The 23,531-nt window shown below is 38.1% G+C and overlaps 1 protein-coding gene across 1 annotated transcript; it reads left to right on the forward strand.

Moving 5' to 3' along the window:
• The first annotated feature begins 383 nt into the window (after positions 1 to 383).
• LOC128638670 (ferritin heavy chain B) lies at positions 384 to 14,439 on the forward strand. The gene is made up of 4 exons (XM_053690784.1): positions 384 to 640; positions 1,212 to 1,358; positions 4,891 to 5,016; positions 14,088 to 14,439. Exons 1-4 carry the CDS (start codon positions 539 to 541, stop codon positions 14,241 to 14,243), a joined length of 531 nt encoding a protein of 176 aa, XP_053546759.1. The 5' UTR covers positions 384 to 538; the 3' UTR covers positions 14,244 to 14,439.
• Positions 14,440 to 23,531: the final 9,092 nt, after the last annotated feature.

Consider the following 23,531-nt stretch of genomic DNA (forward strand, 5'->3'; position numbering starts at 1 on the left):
TGCTCTGAGCTAGGAGGCGGTTTTCAACTGTTTAGAAATCAGTTTGAGCCTAGCTAGGTTTAGCTTTTCAAAAATACCACCAAGGGAGCAAAGCAAATTTGATGATAAAAGTAAATTGGAAAGTTGTTTAAAATTGCATGCCCTATCTGAATCATGAAAGTTTAGTTTTGACTAGACTGTCCCTTTAATAACAAGAACATGTGACCTGCTTAATAATATATGACACAAGTGACTTGTAGAAAATCTTGCTCATATTACACAAGCAGAAGATGAGGTTACATGCACAGCACTGATTGGGTGCTTGCACACACTGTAAGTGGAGGGAGGAGCAGCTACTCACAGTTTTCTGGGTTTGCTGGCTATAAATACAGAGCTCTTTTGTACAGTTCTCAAAGCACGTTTGGCTCAGAGTAGAGTTCTTGCTTCAACAGTGTTTGAACGGAACCCTCTCTCAGTCCCCGTTGTTCTTAAAACCTTTCTCTCTCTACTATTTACTTTGTAACTCTTTTGCGCCACCCGCAACCACAAAAACATCATAATGGACTCCCAGGTGCGCCAGAACTTCCACCGTGACTGTGAAGCTGCCATCAACCGCATGGTGAACATGGAGATGTATGCGTCCTACGTCTATTTATCCATGGTAAGTATATTTGTATTTGTACATTTATAATGTATTTAAAGGGTCAGGAAACACAAATTTTACTTTCATGATTCAGATAGAGCATACATTTTTAAACAACTTTCCAATTTACTTCTATTATCTAATTTGCTTTGTTATTTAGGTATCCTTTTTGAAAAGCATAGATAAGTAGGCTCATCACCTGGGTGCTATTTGCTGATAAAAAAATAGGTTTCCTGTTCCTTTACATATGAATAGCTTATGGGAAGTGTCCTGTCTTAAAGGGACAGTCTAATTGTTTTTTTTTTTAATTGTTTAAACAGATAGATTACGCCTTTACTACTCATTCCCCAGAGAAAGAGAGAGAGAGAGAGAGAGAGAGAGAGAAAGAGAGAGAAAGAGAGAGAAAGAGATATAGAGAAATGGTTAAATGCAATATTATTGTACCACAAATTTGACAGCACTTTAGTAGACCAGTCCTCCTTGATACATTTTTAATGGCAGACTCTATACAGATATCCTATGCTTTTGTAATAAAGCATCTGTCTTCCACTTACTGTATCTAACTTGTTAATAATTCCTCTTGCTCCAGTCTTACTACTTTGACCGTGATGATGTTGCCCTTCATAACGTGGCCAAGTTCTACAAGGAACAAAGTCATGAAGAGAGGGAGCACGCAGAGAAGTTCCTCAAATACCAGAACAAGCGCGGTGGGCGTGTTGTCCTGCAGGATATCAAGGTGAGTGAAACATGAGGTATCTACACCCCAAACAAGGAGCACTGACCTGTAAATATGTATAGTTTATTACAGTTTTGCTATACATTTTAGAAATAATATATTACAAAATAAATTTGCAAATTTGTTATTAGTTGACATATGGCTAAATTGTGGAAAAAATATAATTACGGGAAAATGTATCAAACTGAGAATGACTGTTAAGTTGCAGATTAATGCGAATCTGTATTCTAATTTAAGGAGACATGAAACCAAAAAAAATTTATTTCATGATTTAGGTAGTAGATGAAGTAAAAGCAGTGTTAGCACTTCCTGTAAGGTGCTCGCTGCCAGCCCCGGTTCTCCCACACCGTATGTAGAAGAAACAAATGTAGACAGAGTGGCGGCGCTGTATCACCCTCCAGGGATTGAAGCTGACCATGTCCTCAGAGTTTCCTCGCTCTTCTCACCTCCAAAATCAAAGGCTTACAATAGTGTAGCAAATTCAAACAATATGGTGGCGCAAAATCAGTGCATACTAAAGGCTGTCAGTTAAAAATCAGCCTTTATTAAAACCATTAAACAGCGTTTCGGCTATAGCAATAGCCTTTTTCAAGAGCAAAAATTAAGAACAATATAAAACAAGCTGTTATCATATTGTTTGAACTATTGTGAGACATTGTTTTTGGAGGTGAGAAGAGCGAGAAAACTCTGAGGACGTGGTCAGCTTCAATCCCTGGAGGGTGATACAGCGCTGCCACTCTGTCTATATTTATGCTTTAGGTAGAACATACGATTTTAAACAACTTTCCAGTTTACTTCTATTAAAAAAATCCTTTATTCTCTTGGTATCATCTGTTGAAGGAGCAGCAATGAACTACTGGTTTCTAACTGAACACATGGGTGAGCCAATGACAATCAGTATATATATGCAGCCACCAATCGGCAGCTAAAACCTAGGTTCTTTGCTGCTCCTGAGCTTTCCTAGATAAACCTTTCAGCAAAGGATAACAAGAGAAGGAAGCAAATTAAATAATAGAAGTAAATTGGAAAGTTGTTTAAAATTGTATGCTCTGTCTAAATCATAATTGTCTAATTATGACTTCACTGTCCCTTTAAGAAGCAGCAAACTAGACTGCAAAAATTGTCCAACCAGAGAATGATAAATCTGCCCCTTATTAAAGGTTGTTTAGTTAACCAGAAATAGTTTAATCTCCCTATTTAAAGCGACTAGCGCTGCTGTTTGGATAAGCGGTGGGTTCTGTTCGTGGGTTAAACACACAGTAGAGCAGGGTCGATAGCAGAGGCGTAACTAGAAACCACAGGGCCCAGGTGCAAGAATTTAAGAAGCCCCCCCCCAAAAAAGTGAATTTGATACATATCTTTTTTTTAACATTTAACACAGAAAAAAAATGTGAATCCGATTACATGTCTGCAAAAGGAGGTACCCTGTGCCCACAATCTGTGAGATGGTCTGACTTTCTATTACTGTATATATTGACACTGTTTAACCCACCAGTACTGTATATAGTGAGTTAGTGACACAGTCTGTAATCTGCCGGTGAGATGGCTGGCCTGACACTACCCGTTACGTTTCGGGCTAACAATAAGCCCTTTTTCAAGCTTGAAAAAGGGCTTATTGTAAGCCCGCAACGTTGCTGTGTTTGACCTTGTATGAAAAATAAAAAAAGTCACTTTGCTCACTACAGCTGGAGATTATCTTTTCATTTGATCTACTTGGGCTTGGTAAGCCCCCTCCGTGCTCTTGTGAGTAGAGGGTGCTGTATCCATTTCTGCTTGTTTTAACTGACACTACCCGTCCCAGTACTTTATAAAGTGAACACAGTAGTCTGTGACATAGTCCAGCCCCCCATACTGTATATAGTGGTACTGTATAGTGACACTGTTTACGCCCTCCCCCATGCTGTAGTAACAATGTCTGTAATTTGCTGGTTCCACAAACACACACACACACATACATGCATAAATACACACACAGTCACAAATATAAATACACACACAGTCACACATACATGCATAAATACACACACAGTCACAAACATACACACACATACATGCATAAATACACACACAGTCACAAACACACACACACACACACACACACATACATGCATTAATACACACACAGTCACAAACACACACACATACATGCATAAATACACACAGTCACACACACACACATACATGCATAAATACATACACAGTCACAAACACACACACAGACACACACATGCATAAATACACACACAGTCACAAACATACACACACACACACACATACATGCATAAATACCCACACAGTCACAAACATACACACACACACACACACAGTCACAAACATACACATACATGCATAAATACCCACACAGTCACAAACATACACACACACACACACATACATGCATAAATACACACACAGTCACAAACACACACACAGACACACACATGCATAAATACACACACAGTCACAAACATACACACACGCACACACATACATGCATAAATACCCACACAGTCACAAAAATACACACACACACACACACAGTCACATGCATACATACACACACATACATGCATAAATACCCACACAGTCACAAACATACACACACACACACACACACACATACATGCATAAATACACACACAGTCACAAACACACACACAGACACACACATGCATAAATACACACACAGTCACAAACATACACACACGCACACACATACATGCATAAATACCCACACAGTCACAAACATACACACACACACACACAGTCACAAACATACACATACATGCATAAATACCCACACAGTCACAAACATACACACACACACACACATACATGCATAAATACACACACAGTCACAAACATACACACACACACACATAAACACCAATGGGTAAAACAGAAAGACTAACCCCTGTAGTCAGAGACACTAGTGAAGCATCACGTCACACTCACATGATACCAGTGCATGCAGTGGCAGGTCAACGTTTTTTATTAAAAAAAAATTGAAGCTGGGCCCCCACCCTTGGGGGCCCAGTCGCAATTGCGAACCTCTGCACCCCCTGTAGTTTCGCCCCTGGTCGATAGTCTTAAAATCACATGCTCTAGACTAGAGTCTAACTGATCAGAGCATGTCATTTTTCAATTACTTTTTCACAGACATGCACTTCCTGAAATTTAAAATAAGAAGCTTTAACATTAACTTTTCTTTGTGCAAAAATATGTTTAGTATGTTTACATAGTGCTCTTTCATACACATGATAGTTTGTATTGTTCTTTAAATAATGCAGTCACTTTACATTTGCATTGTATAATATTCATGGAATATTCATTGGAAGAGTTTGAGAACATAAATGGTTGTAAATATCTCCTTTAATATATGCGCTATTATAGTCTGCAGATAACCAGTCTAACTTTGTTGCAATGTGAGCTTTGCATTAAAATTATAAAAATAAGAACAAAGGTTTAGCTTTTTTATAGCTCTAGGGGTGTCTGAAATTCCTTATTTACCAATTAATTTATTTTTATTCAGAAACCAGAGAAAGATGAGTGGTCCAACACCCTGGAAGCTATGCAAGCTGCCATCCAGCTGGAGAAGACTGTGAACCAGGCTCTTCTGGACCTGCACAAACTGGCAACTGACAAAGTCGACCCACATGTGAGTATATATACTGTATGTATATATATATATATATATATATATATATATATATATATATATATATATATATATATATATATATATATATATATACTCAGTGACGTGCAGTGAGGTCAGAGGCTGGTGAGGCACTAGATATGATACGATGGAGAAACACATGTAAAGAGGGCTGCAAGTACCCCCAACAGGGCAGGTTTAAATGATAGCTAAACCAGTGCACAGGTGACATAATCAGGTGATGGGTGAGAGCAAGTTAGTAATCACTGAGTTACTGATCAGCTGATTACTTCACCTGTGCACTGATTCAGCTATAATGAAAACCTGGCCTATTGGGGGTACTTGAGGACCATTGTTTAGAAACACTGCACTAAAGCACCAGCTCATCGGAAATGTATTGATTACCTGGAGAATAAAACACACATACTCTGCTCACTGACACCCACACACTCTGCTCACTGACACACTCACACAATTCTGTGGCACAGTGCCAGTTACTAAGCAATTAGAATAATACACAATCTCTTCTCTACTCACTACTGTATTGTAAAAATAGAAATAATTTACCATACAAATTTTACACAAAGGACAAGTTATCAATACTGCCAACACAGCTGCTGCTGCAATATGTTGTTCAAGAAACGCACGTGCACATCCCACTTAGGTATGCTCTTCAACAAAGGACACCAAAGGATACCAAAAGAATGAAGTACATAATAATAAAAGTAAAATAGAAAGTTTATTTATTTATTTATTTTTTGTGTGTAATTTCTATCTGAATGATGGAAATGTAATTATGACTTTCATGTTCCTTTCAAAAACTAATTTGATTTGCTGACATGGGGCCAGTAACAGTTGATGCTAATTCTCAAAATATAAATAACTAGAAAAGTCTATTAAAATAGCATGCTCTACCTCAATCATGAAAGTTTAATTTTAAATGTCTCCCTTTGACTATGTGTTTAACCAGTTACTTTACAGTGGCATTATTTCTAAAAATATTTAACTGCAATAATTACATATATTTTTTAAATTACTAATTTTCTCCTTTTTATTAATATAAACTTGTATAAAAGTAGCACATATTAAAAACACAATGCAACAGCTTTCAATTGATTTGTGAATTAAAAGTTAACAGCAGTCTTTAAATAAATGGAGACAGAGAGAAAAATAAAAATAAATACTGCATCCTCTGACTGAACAGACATAACATTTATATTTAATTAAATCAAATAACCATGAAAAAGGGAGGCTTAGCAATATTCAATGTCAAAAACTTTAATTTAAATAATGTGGACACTGCACACTTAACTTCAAACTCTGGGTTTTAAATTATAGATTTAAATTTGAATTGACCCTTTGACTTCCTGTCAGTATTGGGTTATGCTCACTTACTGTCCCCCTGTTAATGAGCTGCATCTGAACACAATTTGTGAATCACAAGAGATGTAGAATACTACTTTACTCTTCTGCTTGGTGTCAACTGTTCTTAGGTTACCTCAGTTTCCAGTTGTGTCGCATGACCCTGCTCACTGCATCCTCCTCCTGATTAATCTATATATCCTTCACTTGCTAGGAGGCATCAAGAGGGGTGCCTCCTATTGGTCCCAATTTTTGATGCTAATATATTGACAGAACACCGGTGGCGCTGCAGCACAGCTTTTCCTTTGACCCATGTACTGCAATGGAGAGAAGCGTTCCTGTACCTGCCTCTCCATAGCATTACATGGGTGGAAAATATTATTTTTTTCTTTTTTTTTTTTGTTTTAATTAAAATTTAATTAAGCTTTGGAAACATATGGAAGGGTAAGCACTTCCTCACCTGCCTCTTTTGAGTGCACGTTCCTGATATATATATATATATATATAATACAGAAGAAAAAACCTAACACTTACAGGAGTTATTCAAATAGATATCCATTTTACATTAACATTATTATAATATATATATATATATATATATATATATATATATATATATATATATATATATATATATATATGATAAAAAATGTCTATGTGAAGAACATAGGAGTGTAAAATATGCATAACGTGATTCGTGCTTTAGTTCTAACGCAGTGTCGGGTTAGCGCACATGAAGAATTAGTTACGCATTTTTTATATTCCTATGTTATTCACATAGAAAATGTTTTTATTATTATTAAATGTATATTTCTACATAGATATCTGATAATATTAATGTAAAATAGATATTTATACATATATATCTAGGAATAGATATATAGGTATCGGTATATACAGATATATATGGAATTAAATAAAAAAAATAACATTCCTGTATGTGAAGAACATTGGAATATTAAATATAATTTAATTATAATGTATTTATATAAGATTTAAGTAGACATGTTTACGCAATTACCATATTAGAGACATTTTAATTTACGCAGATGTTATTTGGTTACTAGGTGTTTAAACCCCACAAAGAGAGCAAACACATACTTCAGGTGTGGACTGAGCCAGGGTGGCAATTTTCCCCAGGGCCACCATCAGTAATAAAATCTAGATATAAGGGACTTTAGAGGTTGTGGATGGGATTATGGGTGTGCCTGGGCAGTTTGTGAACATATTGTGGCTGTCTATGGGTGGAACTAAAGGAAATTCTGCAATTAGGGACATATGGCTGTCTTAGAGGAACAGCAGGACAGAGCTCAGAATTAGGGACGGTCCCTCTCAAAGAGGAACAGTTGGGACTCGAGGTCTGTGAACCTGTGGACTACAATTTCCTGGATGTCACTGCTATAGTGACGCATGTAGTGAGGTTTTGTGACTTGAGGAAGTGAAAGAACTCACTGTACTGTACTCTTAAAACACAGGCTGCAGTTCTCTTCCTCATCCAATGTTGCAAATTTGCAATTACCTTCCAGACATTTTTGGGGCATGTATCTGTATGTGGACAGTGTATTTGTTTTATTGCCTCTCTAGGGAGCGTGGGACCAGGACCACTTTTACACAAAAGAACGTGGCATTTAATGTTCCTTTAAATATATTTTAGGCAAAATAATACAACAGCATAATGTATAACCCATAGTAACAAAGGCTTCTTACTATAGGAAAACCCTCATTAATTAGCTTAATATTGTTACTGAAATACACAATTTGCAAAATGGATAAAAATGTTAAAAGTTAATATAGCTTAGGAAGGAAATGCAGTTACAAAACAGCAGATTTTATTTTAGATGTTAGAAATATGGGGTTAGAGAAAGTCTTCAATAAAACAGACGTGTAATATAAAAACTAAAGTCTTATCTCATGATAGCAGCAAAGTAATATAGCTCCAGACTGATCTTATCTATGTCTTGTTGTCCTGGTAGTATAAATATCATAAAAGGGCAAGAAAAAACTGTCCTGTTCAAGGAACCAAAGCTGTACTATGGACTTAATTATATTCTTCCCTCCTTGGAGTGACAGAGCTTAAAGGGACAGTCTACCATAGAATTGTTATTGTTTTAAAAGATAGATAATCCCTTAAAGGGACAGTCTACCATAGAATTGTTATTGTTTTAAAAGATAGATAATCCCTTAAAGGGACAGTCTACCATAGAATTGTTATTGTTTTAAAAGATAGATAATCCCTTTATTACCCATTCCCCAGTTTTGCATAACCAACACAGTTATATTAATGTACTTTTTACCTCTGTGATTACCTTGTATCTGGGAACCTTCTTCCAGCCCCCTGATCACATGACTGTGACTATTTATTATCTATTGTCTTAAATTTAGCATTGTATTGTGCTAGATCTTAAATAACCCCCTGTGCCTGAACACAGTGTTATCTATATGGCCCACGTGTACTTTCTGTCTCTTTGTGTTGAAAAGAGATTTAAAAAGCCTGTGATAAGAGGCAGCCCTCAAAGGCTTAGAAATTAGCACATGAGCCTACCTATGTTTAGTTTAAACTAAGAATACCAAGAGAAAAAAGCAAATTTGATGATAAAAGTAAATTGGAAAGTTGATTAAAATTAAAAGTCCTATCTGAATAATGAAAGTTTAGTTTATACTAGACTGTCCCTTTAAAGGGACAATGTACTGTCAAATTTGTTTTCTCTTAATGTGTTTCCAATGACTTGTTATGTCAGAATCAGAGTGTAAAATATATGTAAAATGTTCATTAAAGGGAAAATAAAATCATAATTAGACATGCATGATTTAGACAGAGCATACAACTTTCCAATTTACTTCTATTATTTAATTTGCTTCCTTCTCTTGTTATCCTTTGCTGAAAGGTTTATCTACGTAAGTTCAGGAGCAGCAAAGAACCTAGGTTCTAGCTGCTGATTGGTGGCTGCACATATATATATATATATATATATATATATATATATATATATACACACACCGATTGTCACTGGCTCACCCATGTGTTAGAAACCAGTAGTGCATTGCTGTTCCTTCAACAAATTATCATGAAAGAACATTTTTGGGTTTCATGTCCCTTTAAGATTTATTTTTGTATATGAAATAGCTGGTGTTGTTATTTGACACCACAACCAGTTAAAATGGTCTAAATTTGCAGGGAAACTGGATCTCTTATCACTTTCTATACACACACCTGCTTCTTTATCTTATATATCTGCCTGTATACCAAAGCCCATACTTAATAGAGAGAACAATGTATCTGTATCTTGCCTACCTCCCACTAGCCAATACTTAAAGGGACAGTCTACTTGAAAATTTGTATTGTTTAAAAAGATAGATAATCCCTTTATTACACAGTTTTTATAACCAATACTGTTATATTAATACACATTTTACCTCTGTGATTATCTTGTATCTAAGTCTCTGCAGACTGCCCCATTATCTCAGTTCTTCTGCCTGACTGGCATTTTAGCCAATCAGTGCTGACTCATAAATAACCCCACGGAAGTGAGTACAATGTTATCTATATGACACACGTGAACTAGTGCTGTCTAGCTGTGAAAAACTGTGAAAATGCACTTAGATAAGAGGCTGTCTTTAAGGGCTTAGAAATTAGCATATGAGCTAGGTTAAGCTTTCAACAAAGAATACCAAAAGAAACAAAGAAAATGTAGTGTTAAAAATAAACTGGAAAGTTGTTTAAAATTGCCCTCCCTATCTGAATCATAAAAGTTTAATTCTTACTTGACTGTCCCTTTAAGTATAAAAATTGTCAGTATAGGTTGGGACACTACAGACAAAAACAGCCATTTAAAATGCCAATATAAAGGTAAATTAGCTATTTGTAAAAATGTAATACACTGAAGCAGGTAAAATGGATAATTGGGAACAAATAAAGGGGGGGGGGTAACACTTTACAGTACATTGTCCCTTTAAAATATAACATTTTGCAATGGTAAGACAAGTGTGGGAATTTCCCCCTAACACATGACTTTCACTTCCTGTAATACAAGCTTCTATTTTTAGACATAACATTGAGTAATGAACAATTGCACAATCTGTTAAAGCATATTTTGTTTAAAGCAAGCTCAGTTCTTTTTTTATTAAAGGTCCCCATTGTAATATCTAAGGCCTAGATTTGGAGTTTGGCGGTAGCCGTGAAAACCAGAGTTAGAGGCTCCTAACGCTGGTTTTAGGCTACCGCCGGTATTTGGAGTCACTCAAAAAAGGATCTAACGCTCACTTTTCAGCCGCGACTTTTCCATACCGCAGATCCCCTTACGTAAATTACGTATCCTATCTTTTCAATGGGATCTTTCTAACTCCGGTATTTAGAGTCGTGGCTGAAGTGAGCGTTAGAAATCTAACAACAAAACTCCAGCCGCAGAAAAAAGTCAGTAGTTAAGAGCTTTTTGGGCTAACGCCGGTTCATAAAGCTCTTAACTACTGTACTCTAAAGTACACTAACACCCATAAACTACCTATGTACCCCTAAACCGAGGTCCCCCCACATCACCGCCACTCGATTACATTTTTTTAACCCCTAATCTGCCGACCGCCACCTACGTTATACTTATGTACCCCTAATCTGCTGCCCCTAACACCGCCGACCCCTGTATTATATTTATTAACCCCTAATCTGCCCCCCACAACGTCGCCGCCAACTACCTACAATAATTAACCCCTAATCTGCCGACCGCAAAGCGCCGCTACTTAAGTTATCCTTATGTACCCCTAATCTGCTGCCCCTAACACCGCCGACCCCTATATTATATTTATTAACCCCTAATCTGCCCCCCACAACGTCGCCTCCACCTGCCTACACTTATTAACCCCTAATCTGCCGAGCGGACCGCACCGCTACTATAATAAAGTTATTAACCCCTAATCCACCTCACTAACCCTATAATAAATAGTATTAACCCCTAATCTGCCCTCCCTAACATCGCCGACACCTAACTTCAATTATTAACCCCTAATCTGCCGACCGGAGCTCACCGCTATTCTAATAAATGTATTAACCCCTAAAGCTAAGTCTAACCCTAACACTAACACCCCCCTAAATTAAATATAATTTTAATCTAACGAAATTAATTAACTCTTATTAAATAAATTATTCCTATTTAAAGCTAAATACTTTACAACATTACAACCCACCACCCACATACCCCTAATCTAACCCAAACCCCCCTTAAATAAACCTAACACTAAGCCCCTGAAGATCTTCCTACCTTATCTTCACCATACCAGGTTCACCGATCCGTCCTGAAGAGCTCCTCCGATGTCCTGATCCAAGCCCAAGCGGGGGGCTGAAGAGGTCCATGATCCGGCTGAAGTCTTCATCCAAGCGGGAGCTGAAGAGGTCCATGATCCGGATGAAGTCTTCATCCAAGCGGGAGCTGAAGAGGTCCATGATCCGGATGAAGTCTTCTATCAACAGCATCTTCAATCTTCTTTCTTCGGGAGCCATTATCTTCCATCCGACGCGGAACATCCTCTTCTCCCGACGCCTACTAGCTGAATGACGGTTCCTTTAAATGACGTCATCCAAGATGGCGTCCCTCGAATTCCGATTGGCTGATAGGATTCTATCAGCCAATCGGAATTAAGGTAGGAATATTCTTATTGGCTGATGGAATTAGCCAATCAGAATCAAGTTCAATCCGATCAGCCAATCAGATTAAGCTCGCATTCTATTGGCTGATCAGAACAGCCAATAGAATGCGAGCTCAATCTGATTGGATGTTCCGCGTCGGATGGAAGATAATGGCTCCCGAAGAAAGAAGATTGAAGATGCCGTTGATAGAAGACTTCATCCGGATCATGGACCTCTTCAGCTACCGCTTGGATGAAGACTTCATCCGGATCATGGACCTCTTCAGCTCCCGCTTGGATGAAGACTTCAGCCGGATCATGGACCTCTTCAGCCCCCCGCTTGGGCTTGGATCAGGACATCGGAGGAGCTCTTCAGGACGGATCGGTGAACCTGGTATGGTGAAGATAAGGTAGGAAGATCTTCAGGGGCTTAGTGTTAGGTTTATTTAAGGGGGGTTTGGGTTAGATTAGGGGTATGTGGGTGGTGGGTTGTAATGTTGGGGGGGGTATTGTATGGTTTTTTTTACAGGCAAAAGAGCTGAACTTCTTGGGTCATGCCCCGCAAAGGGCCCTGTTCAGGGCTGGTAAGGTAAAAGAGCTTTGAACTTTAGTAATTTAGAATAGGGTAGGGCATTTTGTTATTTTGGGTGGCTTTGTTATTTTATTAGGGGGCTTAGAGTAGGTGTAATTAGTTTAAAATTGTTGTAATATTTTTCTTATGTTTGTAAATATTTTTTTATTTTTTGTAACTTAGTTCTTTTTTATTTTTTGTATTTTAGTTAGTTTATTTCATTGAAGTTATTTGTAGGAATTGTATTTAATTTATTTATTGATAGTGTAGTGTTAGGTTTAATTGTAGGTAATTGTAGGTATTTTATTTAATTAATTTAATGATAGTATAGTGTTAGGTTTAATTGTAACTTAGGTTAGGATTTATTTTACAGGTAATTTTGTAATTATTTTAACTAGGTAACTATTAAATAGTTCTTAACTATTTAATAGCTATTGTACCTGGTTAAAATAATTACAAAGTTGCCTGTAAAATAAATATTAATCCTAAAATAGCTACAATGTAATTATAATTTATATTGTAGCTATATTAGGGTTTATTTTACAGGTAAGTATTTAGCTTTAAATAGGAATAATTTATTTAATAAGAGTTAATTAATTTCGTTAGATTAAAATTATATTTAATTTAGGGGGGTGTTAGTGTTAGGGTTAGACTTAGCTTTAGGGGTTAATACATTTATTAGAATAGCGGTGAGCTCCGGTCGGCAGATTAGGGGTTAATAATTGAAGTTAGGTGTCGGCGATGTTAGGGAGGGCAGATTAGGGGTTAATACTATTTATTATAGGGTTAGTGAGGCGGATTAGGGGTTAATAACTTTATTATAGTAGCGGTGCGGTCCGCTCGGCAGATTAGGGGTTAATAAGTGTAGGCAGGTGGAGGCGACGTTGTGGGGGGCAGATTAGGGGTTAATAAATATAATATAGGGGTCGGCGGTGTTAGGGGCAGCAGATTAGGGGTACATAAGGATAATGTAAGTAGCGGCGGTTTACGGAGCGGCAGATTAGGGGTTAAAAATAATATGCAGGTGTCAGCGATAGCGGGGCCGGCAGATTAGGGGTTAATAAGTGTAAGGTTAGGGGTGTTTAGACTCGGGGTACATGTTAGGGTGTTAGGTGCAGACGTAGGAAGTGTTTCCCCATAGCAAACAATGGGGCTGCGTTAGGAGCTGAACGCTGCTTTTTTGCAGGTGTTAGTTTTTTTTTCAGCTCAAACAGCCCCATTGTTTTCTATGGGGGAATCGTGCACAAGCACGTTTTTGAGGCTGGCCGCGTCCGTAAGCAACTCTGGTATCGAGAGTTGCAGTTGCGTTAAAAATGCTCTACGCTCCTTTTTTGGAGCCTAACGCAGCCATTCTGTGGACTCTCAATACCAGAGTTATTTTAAAGGTGCGGCCAGGAAAAAGCCAGCGTTAGATATGCGGGTCCTTACCGACAAAACTCTAAATCTAGCCGTAAGTGTTTTGTCTTTGTCTTATTTGTTTCTGCCTAGAGATGAATCATTTATTTTATTTCATTCCTATTTGCAGCTCTGTGACTTTCTGGAGTCTGAGTACCTGGAGGAGCAGGTGAAGTCCATTAAAAAGCTTGGAGACTACATCACTAACCTGAAGCGCCTGGGGGTGCCCCAGAACGGCATGGGCGAGTACCTGTTCGACAAGCACACCCTGGGGGAGAGCAGCTAAACTCAATGCCCTGGGAGAGAGAATACAGCCAGCTGCATCAAATATGTCTCTTTACTTTACTGCAGTATGAGTGGAACTTCTGGCAGACCTTAGGGATGCTGGGATTTATTGTTAGTGTTTGTTGATGTGCTGTAAATCTTGTAGTAGCTGATGTGCTTGTCAACAAGCTTTCAATAAAATGGTTTTAGCATTCTAATCTGATCTCACATTTACTCCCATGGGTTGTTGCGTGGTAAAGGAATATACAAAAGGACATGGAAGTCCAAACAAGCTATCTGAATCATGAAATTTTAGTTTTGACTTTATGTCCTTTTTAGAGCACCTTAGTTTCAAGTTGAAGCTGTAGGGTTGACTTGCCACCTTTAGTTCAGGCTAAACCCAAACACTCTTGATCTGTGAACAGCAAAGCAATGTTTTTGCAGAGTAGACACTATGAGGCCCATTTATCAAGCTCCGAATGGAGCTTGAGGGCCCGTGTTTCTGGCGAGTTTTCAGACTCGCCAGAAACAGCAGTTATGAAGCAGCGGTCTAAAGGCGCTGTTCCATAACCCTGTCCGCCTGCTCTGAGCAGGCGGACAGGAATTGCCACAATTCAACCTGATCGAGTACGATCGGGTTGATTGACACCCCCTGCTGGCGGCCGATTGGCCGCAAGTCAGCAGGGGGCGGCGCTGCACCAGCAGCTCTTGTGAGCTGCTGGTGCAATGCTGAATACGGAGAGCGTATTGCTCTCCGCATTCAGCGATGTCTGTCGGACCTGATCTGCACTGTCGGATCAGGTCCGACAGACATTTGATAATTCGGCCTCTATGTATAATTGCACATAAATATAGTGTCGCACACAGATATTGACACTCTCACACACTCTTTATCTCACACTCTTATACACTAACACTTTCACACAGATTCTAACACAGTAACACCCAAAGACACTCACAAACACACAAAGACACTAACGCTCTCATACACATACACACTCTCTCTCACACACACTCAAATACGCTCACTCTTTCACACATAGGGGTAGATTTAACAAGAGCCAAATGGCCTGTGTTCCCCTTATTTCCGCGCGAACCTTCAGGCTCGCTGGAAACAGCAGTTATGAAGCAGCAGCCTAAAGACCAATGCTCCATAACTTGTCCGCTGCCTCTGAGGCTGCGGTCTTCAACCTATACGATCGGGTTGATTGACACCCCCTGCTAGCGGCCAATTGGCCGCAAATCTGCAGGGGGCAGCATTGCACAAGCAGTTCTAGTGAACTGCTTGTGTAATGATAAATGCCGACAGCATACGCTGTCTGCATTCAGTGATGTCTGTCGGACATAATACGCTACAGCGTATCATGTCAGACAGACATTGGTAAATCTACCCCACAGACTTACACAAACACACAAAGACAGTGACAAACACAAAGACACGCACTCTCTCACACACATACTCAGGATAGAAATAATTGTAGGCATGTGCAATATGTTGCAAATGCACAATGCGACCAAACCCTGACGTTTGCACTGGGCCTTTCTCAGCTTCAAACCTGGAGTCACAAATGGAAACTCGAACTGTCCGGATCATTCCTGTACAGGTGGCAACTGTTAGACCTATTCTTAGATAAACTCAGCAATATAGAGCAGGGCTAATTTAATCAAAATTAACTTGGCTTTTTGGGTCTTACAATATAATACAAAGTTTTGTGCACACAGATGCCCTTAAAAAAGTGTGTACTGAGGCAAACAGCAGATAAGAGGTTTTTGTATTTAAAGCTGGTGCAGGAACACACTTTTAAAGGGGCTGGACTTTCCAACTCTCTCCCCACATACATTGTGAGATTAATTTCTTCTAATGCATCTTGTTTACATAGCTTTTCTGTAGACATTACTCCACTAATGAAATGTTAATTATAGGTGGTGGTTTCAACAGAAAACCCCACAGACAAAATAAAGGTAAAGCAGTTATTTGTAAACACTTTATGCACACCTGCAGGTAAAAAGGGGTAATTGGGAGCACATTAAAAAGAAGAAAACAATTACAGTACACTGTCCCTTTAATCATATCATTATTTACGGCAAATCTGTCCAAAATATTGTATTATGATGTACACTCTAAAAAGCCAATAAAAGTATATTTTAATGTAACCACCTCTTCTACAAAATTACACTATTCCTGCTCAGTTTGAAACATTGCTTCCTTTTTTTAAAGGGACAGTCTAGTCCAAAATAAACTTTCATGATTCAGGTAGAGAATGTAATTTTAAACAATTTTCCAATTTACTTTTATAACCAATTTTGTTTTGTTCTCTTGGTAGTCTTAGTTGAAAGCTAAACCTAAGAGGTTCATATGCTAATTTCTAAGCCCTTGAAGGCCGCCTCTTCTCTCAGGGCATTTTGACAGTTTTTCTCCACTAGAGGGTGTTAGTTCATGTGTGTCATATAGATAATACTGTGCTCACGCACGTGGAGTTCAGGTGAGCCAGCTCTGATTAGCTAAAATGGATAACTAAAGAAAGCCTGTATAAGCTGTGCTTCCCGATTACTGTATAAAATAATAATAATAATAATACAATAATAGAAAGGTCTAATTTTGTGAATACAAGACCGTGCCTAAAAATACAAATGACAAATAAGATCACCAATTGTGAAAAAACTGGCCACAAATATTGTAAACCAGATCATAGAACAGTCACACCTGAGTGTTTGTGAGTTTCTGGGTAAGGTATGCTGTCCAGTATATCTTTCCACTTTAGGTTTCTTTTTTTCACTCAGGTGTTGGTAATGATGGATCCAGGAAAAAGCCTCAAATTGCGATGTCAGTGTGTGCTGCTCCAATAACACGGGGAGAGCTGTGGTTTACCTCCCAAGGAGAGCTGATAAGACAAAAATGAAGAAAAGAGCGCAAACCCACTCTAAGAGTAAAATGTTTAATAACACACAATATAGCGCAAGTAAAAACAAACGGACACGATAATAAATAACACACAAAGAAAATATCAGCGCTAATCAACTGAACTAATCTAAATCACCTGTATTGATACTAATCTATTTTCTAAAATGTGAGGATAATATGTCAGTTCAAAGTCAGCATAAATAAATATATATATATATAGATGAAAATATTAAAAGAAATGTGTACAAGCATAGAAGAAATACACATACAAAAATTACATCTAAAGATAAGGACAAGAAAAAACAAACATATAATCATTAACACATATATTTCAAACCTAGAATCCAAATGTATTTCAGTAAAAGAGTCCCATAAACAAATGAGGTAATTTCAGAATTCTTGTAAGATGATCCTAGGGAGAAACTCAAGCAGATGCCGCTTCTTTTTTGTGATAATTCCTGTGATCACCAGTATAGAGACAGAACTAGGACAAAAAGGTGCAAGAAGCGCAAAAAGACTTGAGTTATTTAATGTTAAAGCACATAAATAAAATAACATAAACACTTACATCAAAGTAAGCACAATCGATCACCAAATGAAAGTTCAAAGGCAGTGGCAGTAGCAATCTAAGTCCCGATCATCAGGCAGATCTGTCCAAGTTTGAATAGGACCGCCGAACAGAAGCCGGCGTCCGACGTCACTGAAGATTCAGGAACCAGAGCGTCCCCCTTCAGGTCTAAGCCTCTTAGAATGTACAGACTGTCAATGAGGGCAAAGCACACTTCATAATAAATAAAAATGAGCACAAAAGTGAATCATCACAGATCCTCTACGTCAAGTACAACGATTTACGGAACACACAGGCTGCAACAAGCGGACACAGACTGCAACACATTGTACTTGATGTCGAGGATCTGTGGTGATTCACTTTTGTGCTCATTTTTATTTATTATTGTGTACGTTTGTTTTTACTTGCACTATATTGTGTGTTATTAAAAATGTTACTCTTAGAGCGGGCTTGCGCTCTTTTCTTCCTTTTTGTCTTATTGGCTAAAATGGATGTCTGTCAAAAGAACTAAAATAAGGGGGCAGTTTGCAGAGGCTTAGATACAAGGTAATCACAGAGGTAAAATGTGTATTTATATAACTGTGTTGGTTATGCAAAACTAGGGAATGGGTAATAAAGGGATTATCTATCTTTTTAAACAATAAAAAATTCTGGTGTAGACTGTCCCTTTAAGAAATACCTGGAGATTGAACCCTCACTTTATCTATCATACAAATGAAAGAATAGCAACTCTCTCTTCAAAATGGATAATTTACCAGCAAATAGCAATACAGGGAGCCCTCAGTTTACGCCGGGGTTAGGTTCCAGAAGGAATGGTTGTAAATCAAAACTGTTGTAAATTGAAACCCAGTTTATAATGTAAGTCAATGGGACGTGAGGGAGATAGGTTCCAGGCCCCTCTCAAAATTGTCATAAGTTACACCTAAAACATTATTTTTAAAGCTTTGAAATGAAGACTTTAAATGCTAAACAACATTATAAACCTAATAAAGTAATCACACAACACAGAATATATAATTAAACTAAGTTAAATGAACAAAAACATTTGCCAAACAGCATTATAAACCTAATAAAATAATCACACAACACAGACTTCACTTGCATTTTTCAGCAAACAGTTCTTTCTATGCATTCCAATCTGGACTGATTTATAGAAAGGAAGATCTTGTTCCTTTGAAATCTGCTTGATAGCTCAGGTCTGGTTAAACTGATTAATTTCCGCTTGCTTGGCTTTGCTGCAACACAAGCGGACAGCTCCACCTACTGGCTATTTTAATAAATGCACTGCTTCTCAATGCTTTTCAATAGCAGTCACATGACTGGAAAAAAAAGGTTGTTATTCTGAAACAGTGTAAATTGAACCGTTGTAAAACGAGGGCCACCAGTACATAGATATAACTATCTGAACGCTGTGAGAGACTATAGGAAATTTTATGCATAAGAACTGAAAAGACTAAGGGGCTCATTTATCAAGTCTAAAGACCGCTGCTCCATAACCTGTCCACCTGCTCTGAGGAGCCGGACAGAGATTGCGTGAAATCAACCCGATCAAATACGATCGGGTTAATTGACACCCCCTGCTGGTGGCCAATTGGCCGCGAATCTGCAGGGGGCGGTGTTGCACCAGCAGTTCACAAGAGCTGCTGGTGCAATATTGAATGCGGAGCGCATATTGCTCTTCACATTCAGCGATGTCTGTCGGACATGATCCACTGATCGGATGATGTCGGACAGACATTTGTTAAATAGGCCCCTAAGGGGTCGGTTTATTAAAGTGCGGACGGACATGATACAATGTAGCATATCATGTCCGCCGCACATCGATAAATGCCGACAGCATACTCAGTGCACAGTTTCTAATACCAGCGCACGATAATGTGTGCTGGTATTACAAGTAATTCGCAATGCAAACGTAAACTTGCGTAGCAATAGCCAGTCACTTGTATTTGCCCGTTTGCAAAACACAATAAATTAGCGCTCCACTTGTAATCTAGCTATACGTGTTTTTAACCCCTGCAAAGGACTCAAGCACATAGTTAAACTCAGCTCTAGACTGGCAATGGTCTACTGATCTGGGAGTTTAACGCGGCTTCTGAGCCAACCAGGAGCACCATATGTGAGTAGTCACCAATTACTAGCCATGTTCAGCTCAATATTGACAGAACATTGCTGCTCTATGGGTGATTTTACTTTGTATTTAACCACTTTGCATGGGTTAAACATAGAGGGCCAGATTACAAGTGGAGTGCTATTTAGCGATTTCGCTCATACGCAAACACCACTGGAAATAAACTTTTAACGCATTACATGTTGAAAGTAAATTGTTTGCGTGCAAGCGAAACCCAACTTGCGCTTACATCAAGACTAGGGATATCGCGACTACGTTAATGCATTTGCCCCATAGGGGCCTATTTATCAAGCTCCGTGTGAAGCTTGAAGCCCCGTGTTTTTGGCGAGCCTTCAGGCTGGCCAGAAACACAAGTTATGAAGCAGCTGTCTAAAGACTCCATAACCTGTCCGCCTGCTCTGAGGAGGCGGACAGTGAACGCCAGAAATCAACCCGATCGAATACGATCGGGTTGATTGACACCCGAATCTGCAGGGGGCGGCGTTGCACCAGCAGTTCACAAGAACAATGCTGAATGCGGAGAGCATAATGCTGTCCGCATTCAGCGATGTCTGTCGGACATGATCAACTGATAGGATCATGTCGGACAGACATTTGATAAATAGGCCCCATAGACTTCAATAGAGAATGCTATAAGAAAAAAAAACACTTATCACTAGTGCTAACCTGACACCACGTTAGACCAACAGTGCTAAAGCCAAAGGGAGCTATTAATATTTAACATTCCAATGTTCTTCACATAGAAGAAAATGTTCTTTGCTGTGTCTCATGGCTTCAGAACGAGGCTACCATTGGAGCCTATGGAAGCGCACTATTGTGAGCGCAATGATTCCAGGCAATGCGAACACCTGCTCAATTTTGCACTCCACTTGTAATCTAGCCCTAAAAGTTTTATTAATATTTCTATGAATACAATTTATCAGATAGTGTTTAAATGAGTGTAACACTTTATTTTAACGTAATTATGTTGTTTTTGGTACACAGTTTTTTTTAACTCTTACCCTTTAAGCGAGGTCTTCACTCACGCAAACCCACTGCACGCTAATTTATTTTACGCTCAAGGAAATGTGTTTACTTTCAGCTTGTAATACCCGTGCAAGTTAGCGTGATATTGGTTATCGCAACATGCGCTAACGGGAAATCTAGCCTAGAACATGCACATTATAGCATTTTATTTTTATTATTGAGATTTTAAAATTAAACTCTAACAGGCAGAATATATCAAGGCATTGAAAAATATACATTTAAATATATATAATACTAAACTGACACAGTTTCAAATTATTGAACAAATTAAGACAATATCCTAGAATATTTTAATTGACAAACATCGCCCACAGTTCCAAATAAAAAATAAACCTCAGTTTTTCAAATATAATAAATCCCTGTCACAAATATTTTTAAAATAATGTGACATAACCCTGGAGATATATAGAGGCCTCTCTTTGGACCTCCCAAAGTTTAAATATAACACATTGGGGGATTTTAGGGGAAGCTGAAAACAAAAAAGAAAGAAATAACCACTTTTGGACTCAAAGTACAGTATGTAATTATTTATTTACTAATGATTATGGACCTCTCTAAACGTTATATAAACAACTTTAACGTATCTAGAAACAGATATGCATAGATTGAAACTAATACACAAACGTAACTATATCAATTAAAAAATAAATAATAGTTCTGTAATAGAACACAAAAACACTCATAGGGGCCCATTTATCAAGCTCCGGATAGGCTCGCCAGAAACAGCAGTTATGAAGCAGCGGTCTAAAGACCGCTGCTCCATAACCTGTCCGCCTGCTCTGAGGAGGCAAACAGATATCGCCACAATTCAACCCGATCAAGTACGATCGGGTTGATTGACACCCCCCTGCTGGCGGCCGATTGGCTGCGAATCTGCAGGGGGTGGCGTTGCACCAGCAGTTCACAAGAGCTGCTGGTACAATGCTGAATACGGAAAACGTATTGCTCTCCACATTCAGCGAGGTCTGTCGGGCCTGATCTGCATCGTCGGATCAGGTCCAACAGACCTTTGTTAAATAGGCCCCATAGGCTCTTAAGTGGAAAATCTGGTCACTCAGTACAGAAACTTCTGGATAATAAAACTACATGGATGTACTTTTTGAACCCTCGAGGAGATATCGCCATATATGCTCTATAATGATTCATCATTCAGCTAAGGTATGTAATGGCCTTTGTACTGACGAAGAATGTGATAGAACAAACATCAACTGGGAATAACTTAGGGAGAATAATCACTTATAGCCTCAGACTAATAGACTCTATGAGCAAATTAAAATCAGTAAGCCAGGCATTACACTTGTATCACAGGAGTTTCACTTGTTAAACGTATCATGGTTGTCTGAAGTGATTTAAACCCATCCCCCTGCCTTGGCCGCTGGCAGTGGAACCGTACCTCTTTTTATAAAATGATACTATAATAGTAATCAGCAAAAATATACTAGATTTCTAGAGCTTATGCCAATATAATGGCAAAATATAAATAAGAGCATATGAAAAGAGCCTGGGCTCAATAAAGAAAAGTGCTCTGAAAACCCTTCTTAAAGGGACAGTATACACCAATTTTCATTTAACTGCATGTAATAGACACTTCTATAAAGAATAATCTGCTCTGTTGAAAAAGTTAGCTGGAACACCCATTGAAAGTGGTTCTATAGCAAAGACAGCAGACACTCCCCCTCCTTCCCCTTCTTCTGCATATGAAAAGACTCTTTACACAAACAGGAGCAAGATGGAGTAGGTATACATCAGTATACTTCTAAAACTTTGGGGCTTGGTTAGGAGTCTGAAAATCAGCACAATGTTGTTTAAAGATAAACTATACTTTAAAAAAAAAAAAAAGCTGTATATGCTATATAAATGGATCATCTACAAAAAATCTAGTGTATAATTTTCCTTTAACAATGCTACATACTAATTAAAATTATAATGTTGAGCAAATAATGATGTTAAAGGGACAGTGTACTCCAACATTTTATAGATAATGCATATATTACCCATTCCCAAGTTTTGCATAACCAAAATGGTTATATTAATATTATTTTCACCTCTGTTATTACCTTGTAACTAAACCTTTTCTGATCCCCCTGATCACATAACTTTTTATTTATTATCTATTAACTTTTATCCAAATAGTGCAGTGTCTGCCACAACAAACAGGCGTTAGCACCATGTTATCTATATGGCCCACATAAACTAGCAGTCTCCTGTTGTGAAAAGCAAATAAAAAAGCATGTGATAAGAAGCTGTCTTTTGTGGCTTAGAAACAGGCAGAAATTTAGAGGTTTAAAGGTTATAAACTATAAAGTATATTAATATAACAATGTTGGTTGTGCAAAGCTGGGTAATGGGTAGTAAAGGCATTATCTATCTTTTTAAACAATTACAATTCTGGTGTAGACTGTCCCTTTAAGATAGTACAGGACATAACTATAGGTCATTAGCTGTGCAGGAATCAAAGCATCAGGAGTCGCAGTAATAATCATAATGTCTGGCACAATCATAAAAAAAAAAAAAAGGAATTAAAAATGTAAAGTTCACTGACAATTGTGTCTAATCTATATTATATTGCTACGTTGGGCTTTAAGCGACCTATTATAGGAACCCTTTCAAGTGTCCCTGATAACAAATATATGTTGTTGTCACTTGCGGATTATCAGTACAAAATAGGAGCCTTAAAAAACTGACG

This window comes from Bombina bombina, chromosome 8 (genome assembly GCF_027579735.1).
Source record: "Bombina bombina isolate aBomBom1 chromosome 8, aBomBom1.pri, whole genome shotgun sequence".
Classification (NCBI taxonomy): domain Eukaryota; kingdom Metazoa; phylum Chordata; class Amphibia; order Anura; family Bombinatoridae; genus Bombina; species Bombina bombina.

Coding starts and splice junctions, on each gene's coding strand:
- LOC128638670 (XM_053690784.1), top strand. CDS start 539: ATGGACTCCCAGGTGCGCCAGAACTTCCACCGTGACTGTGAAGCTGCC. Junction 1,359..4,890: donor TTGTCCTGCAGGATATCAAG/GTGAGTGAAACA, acceptor ATTTTTATTCAG/AAACCAGAGAAAGATGAGTG. Junction 5,017..14,087: donor CTGACAAAGTCGACCCACAT/GTGAGTATATAT, acceptor TCCTATTTGCAG/CTCTGTGACTTTCTGGAGTC.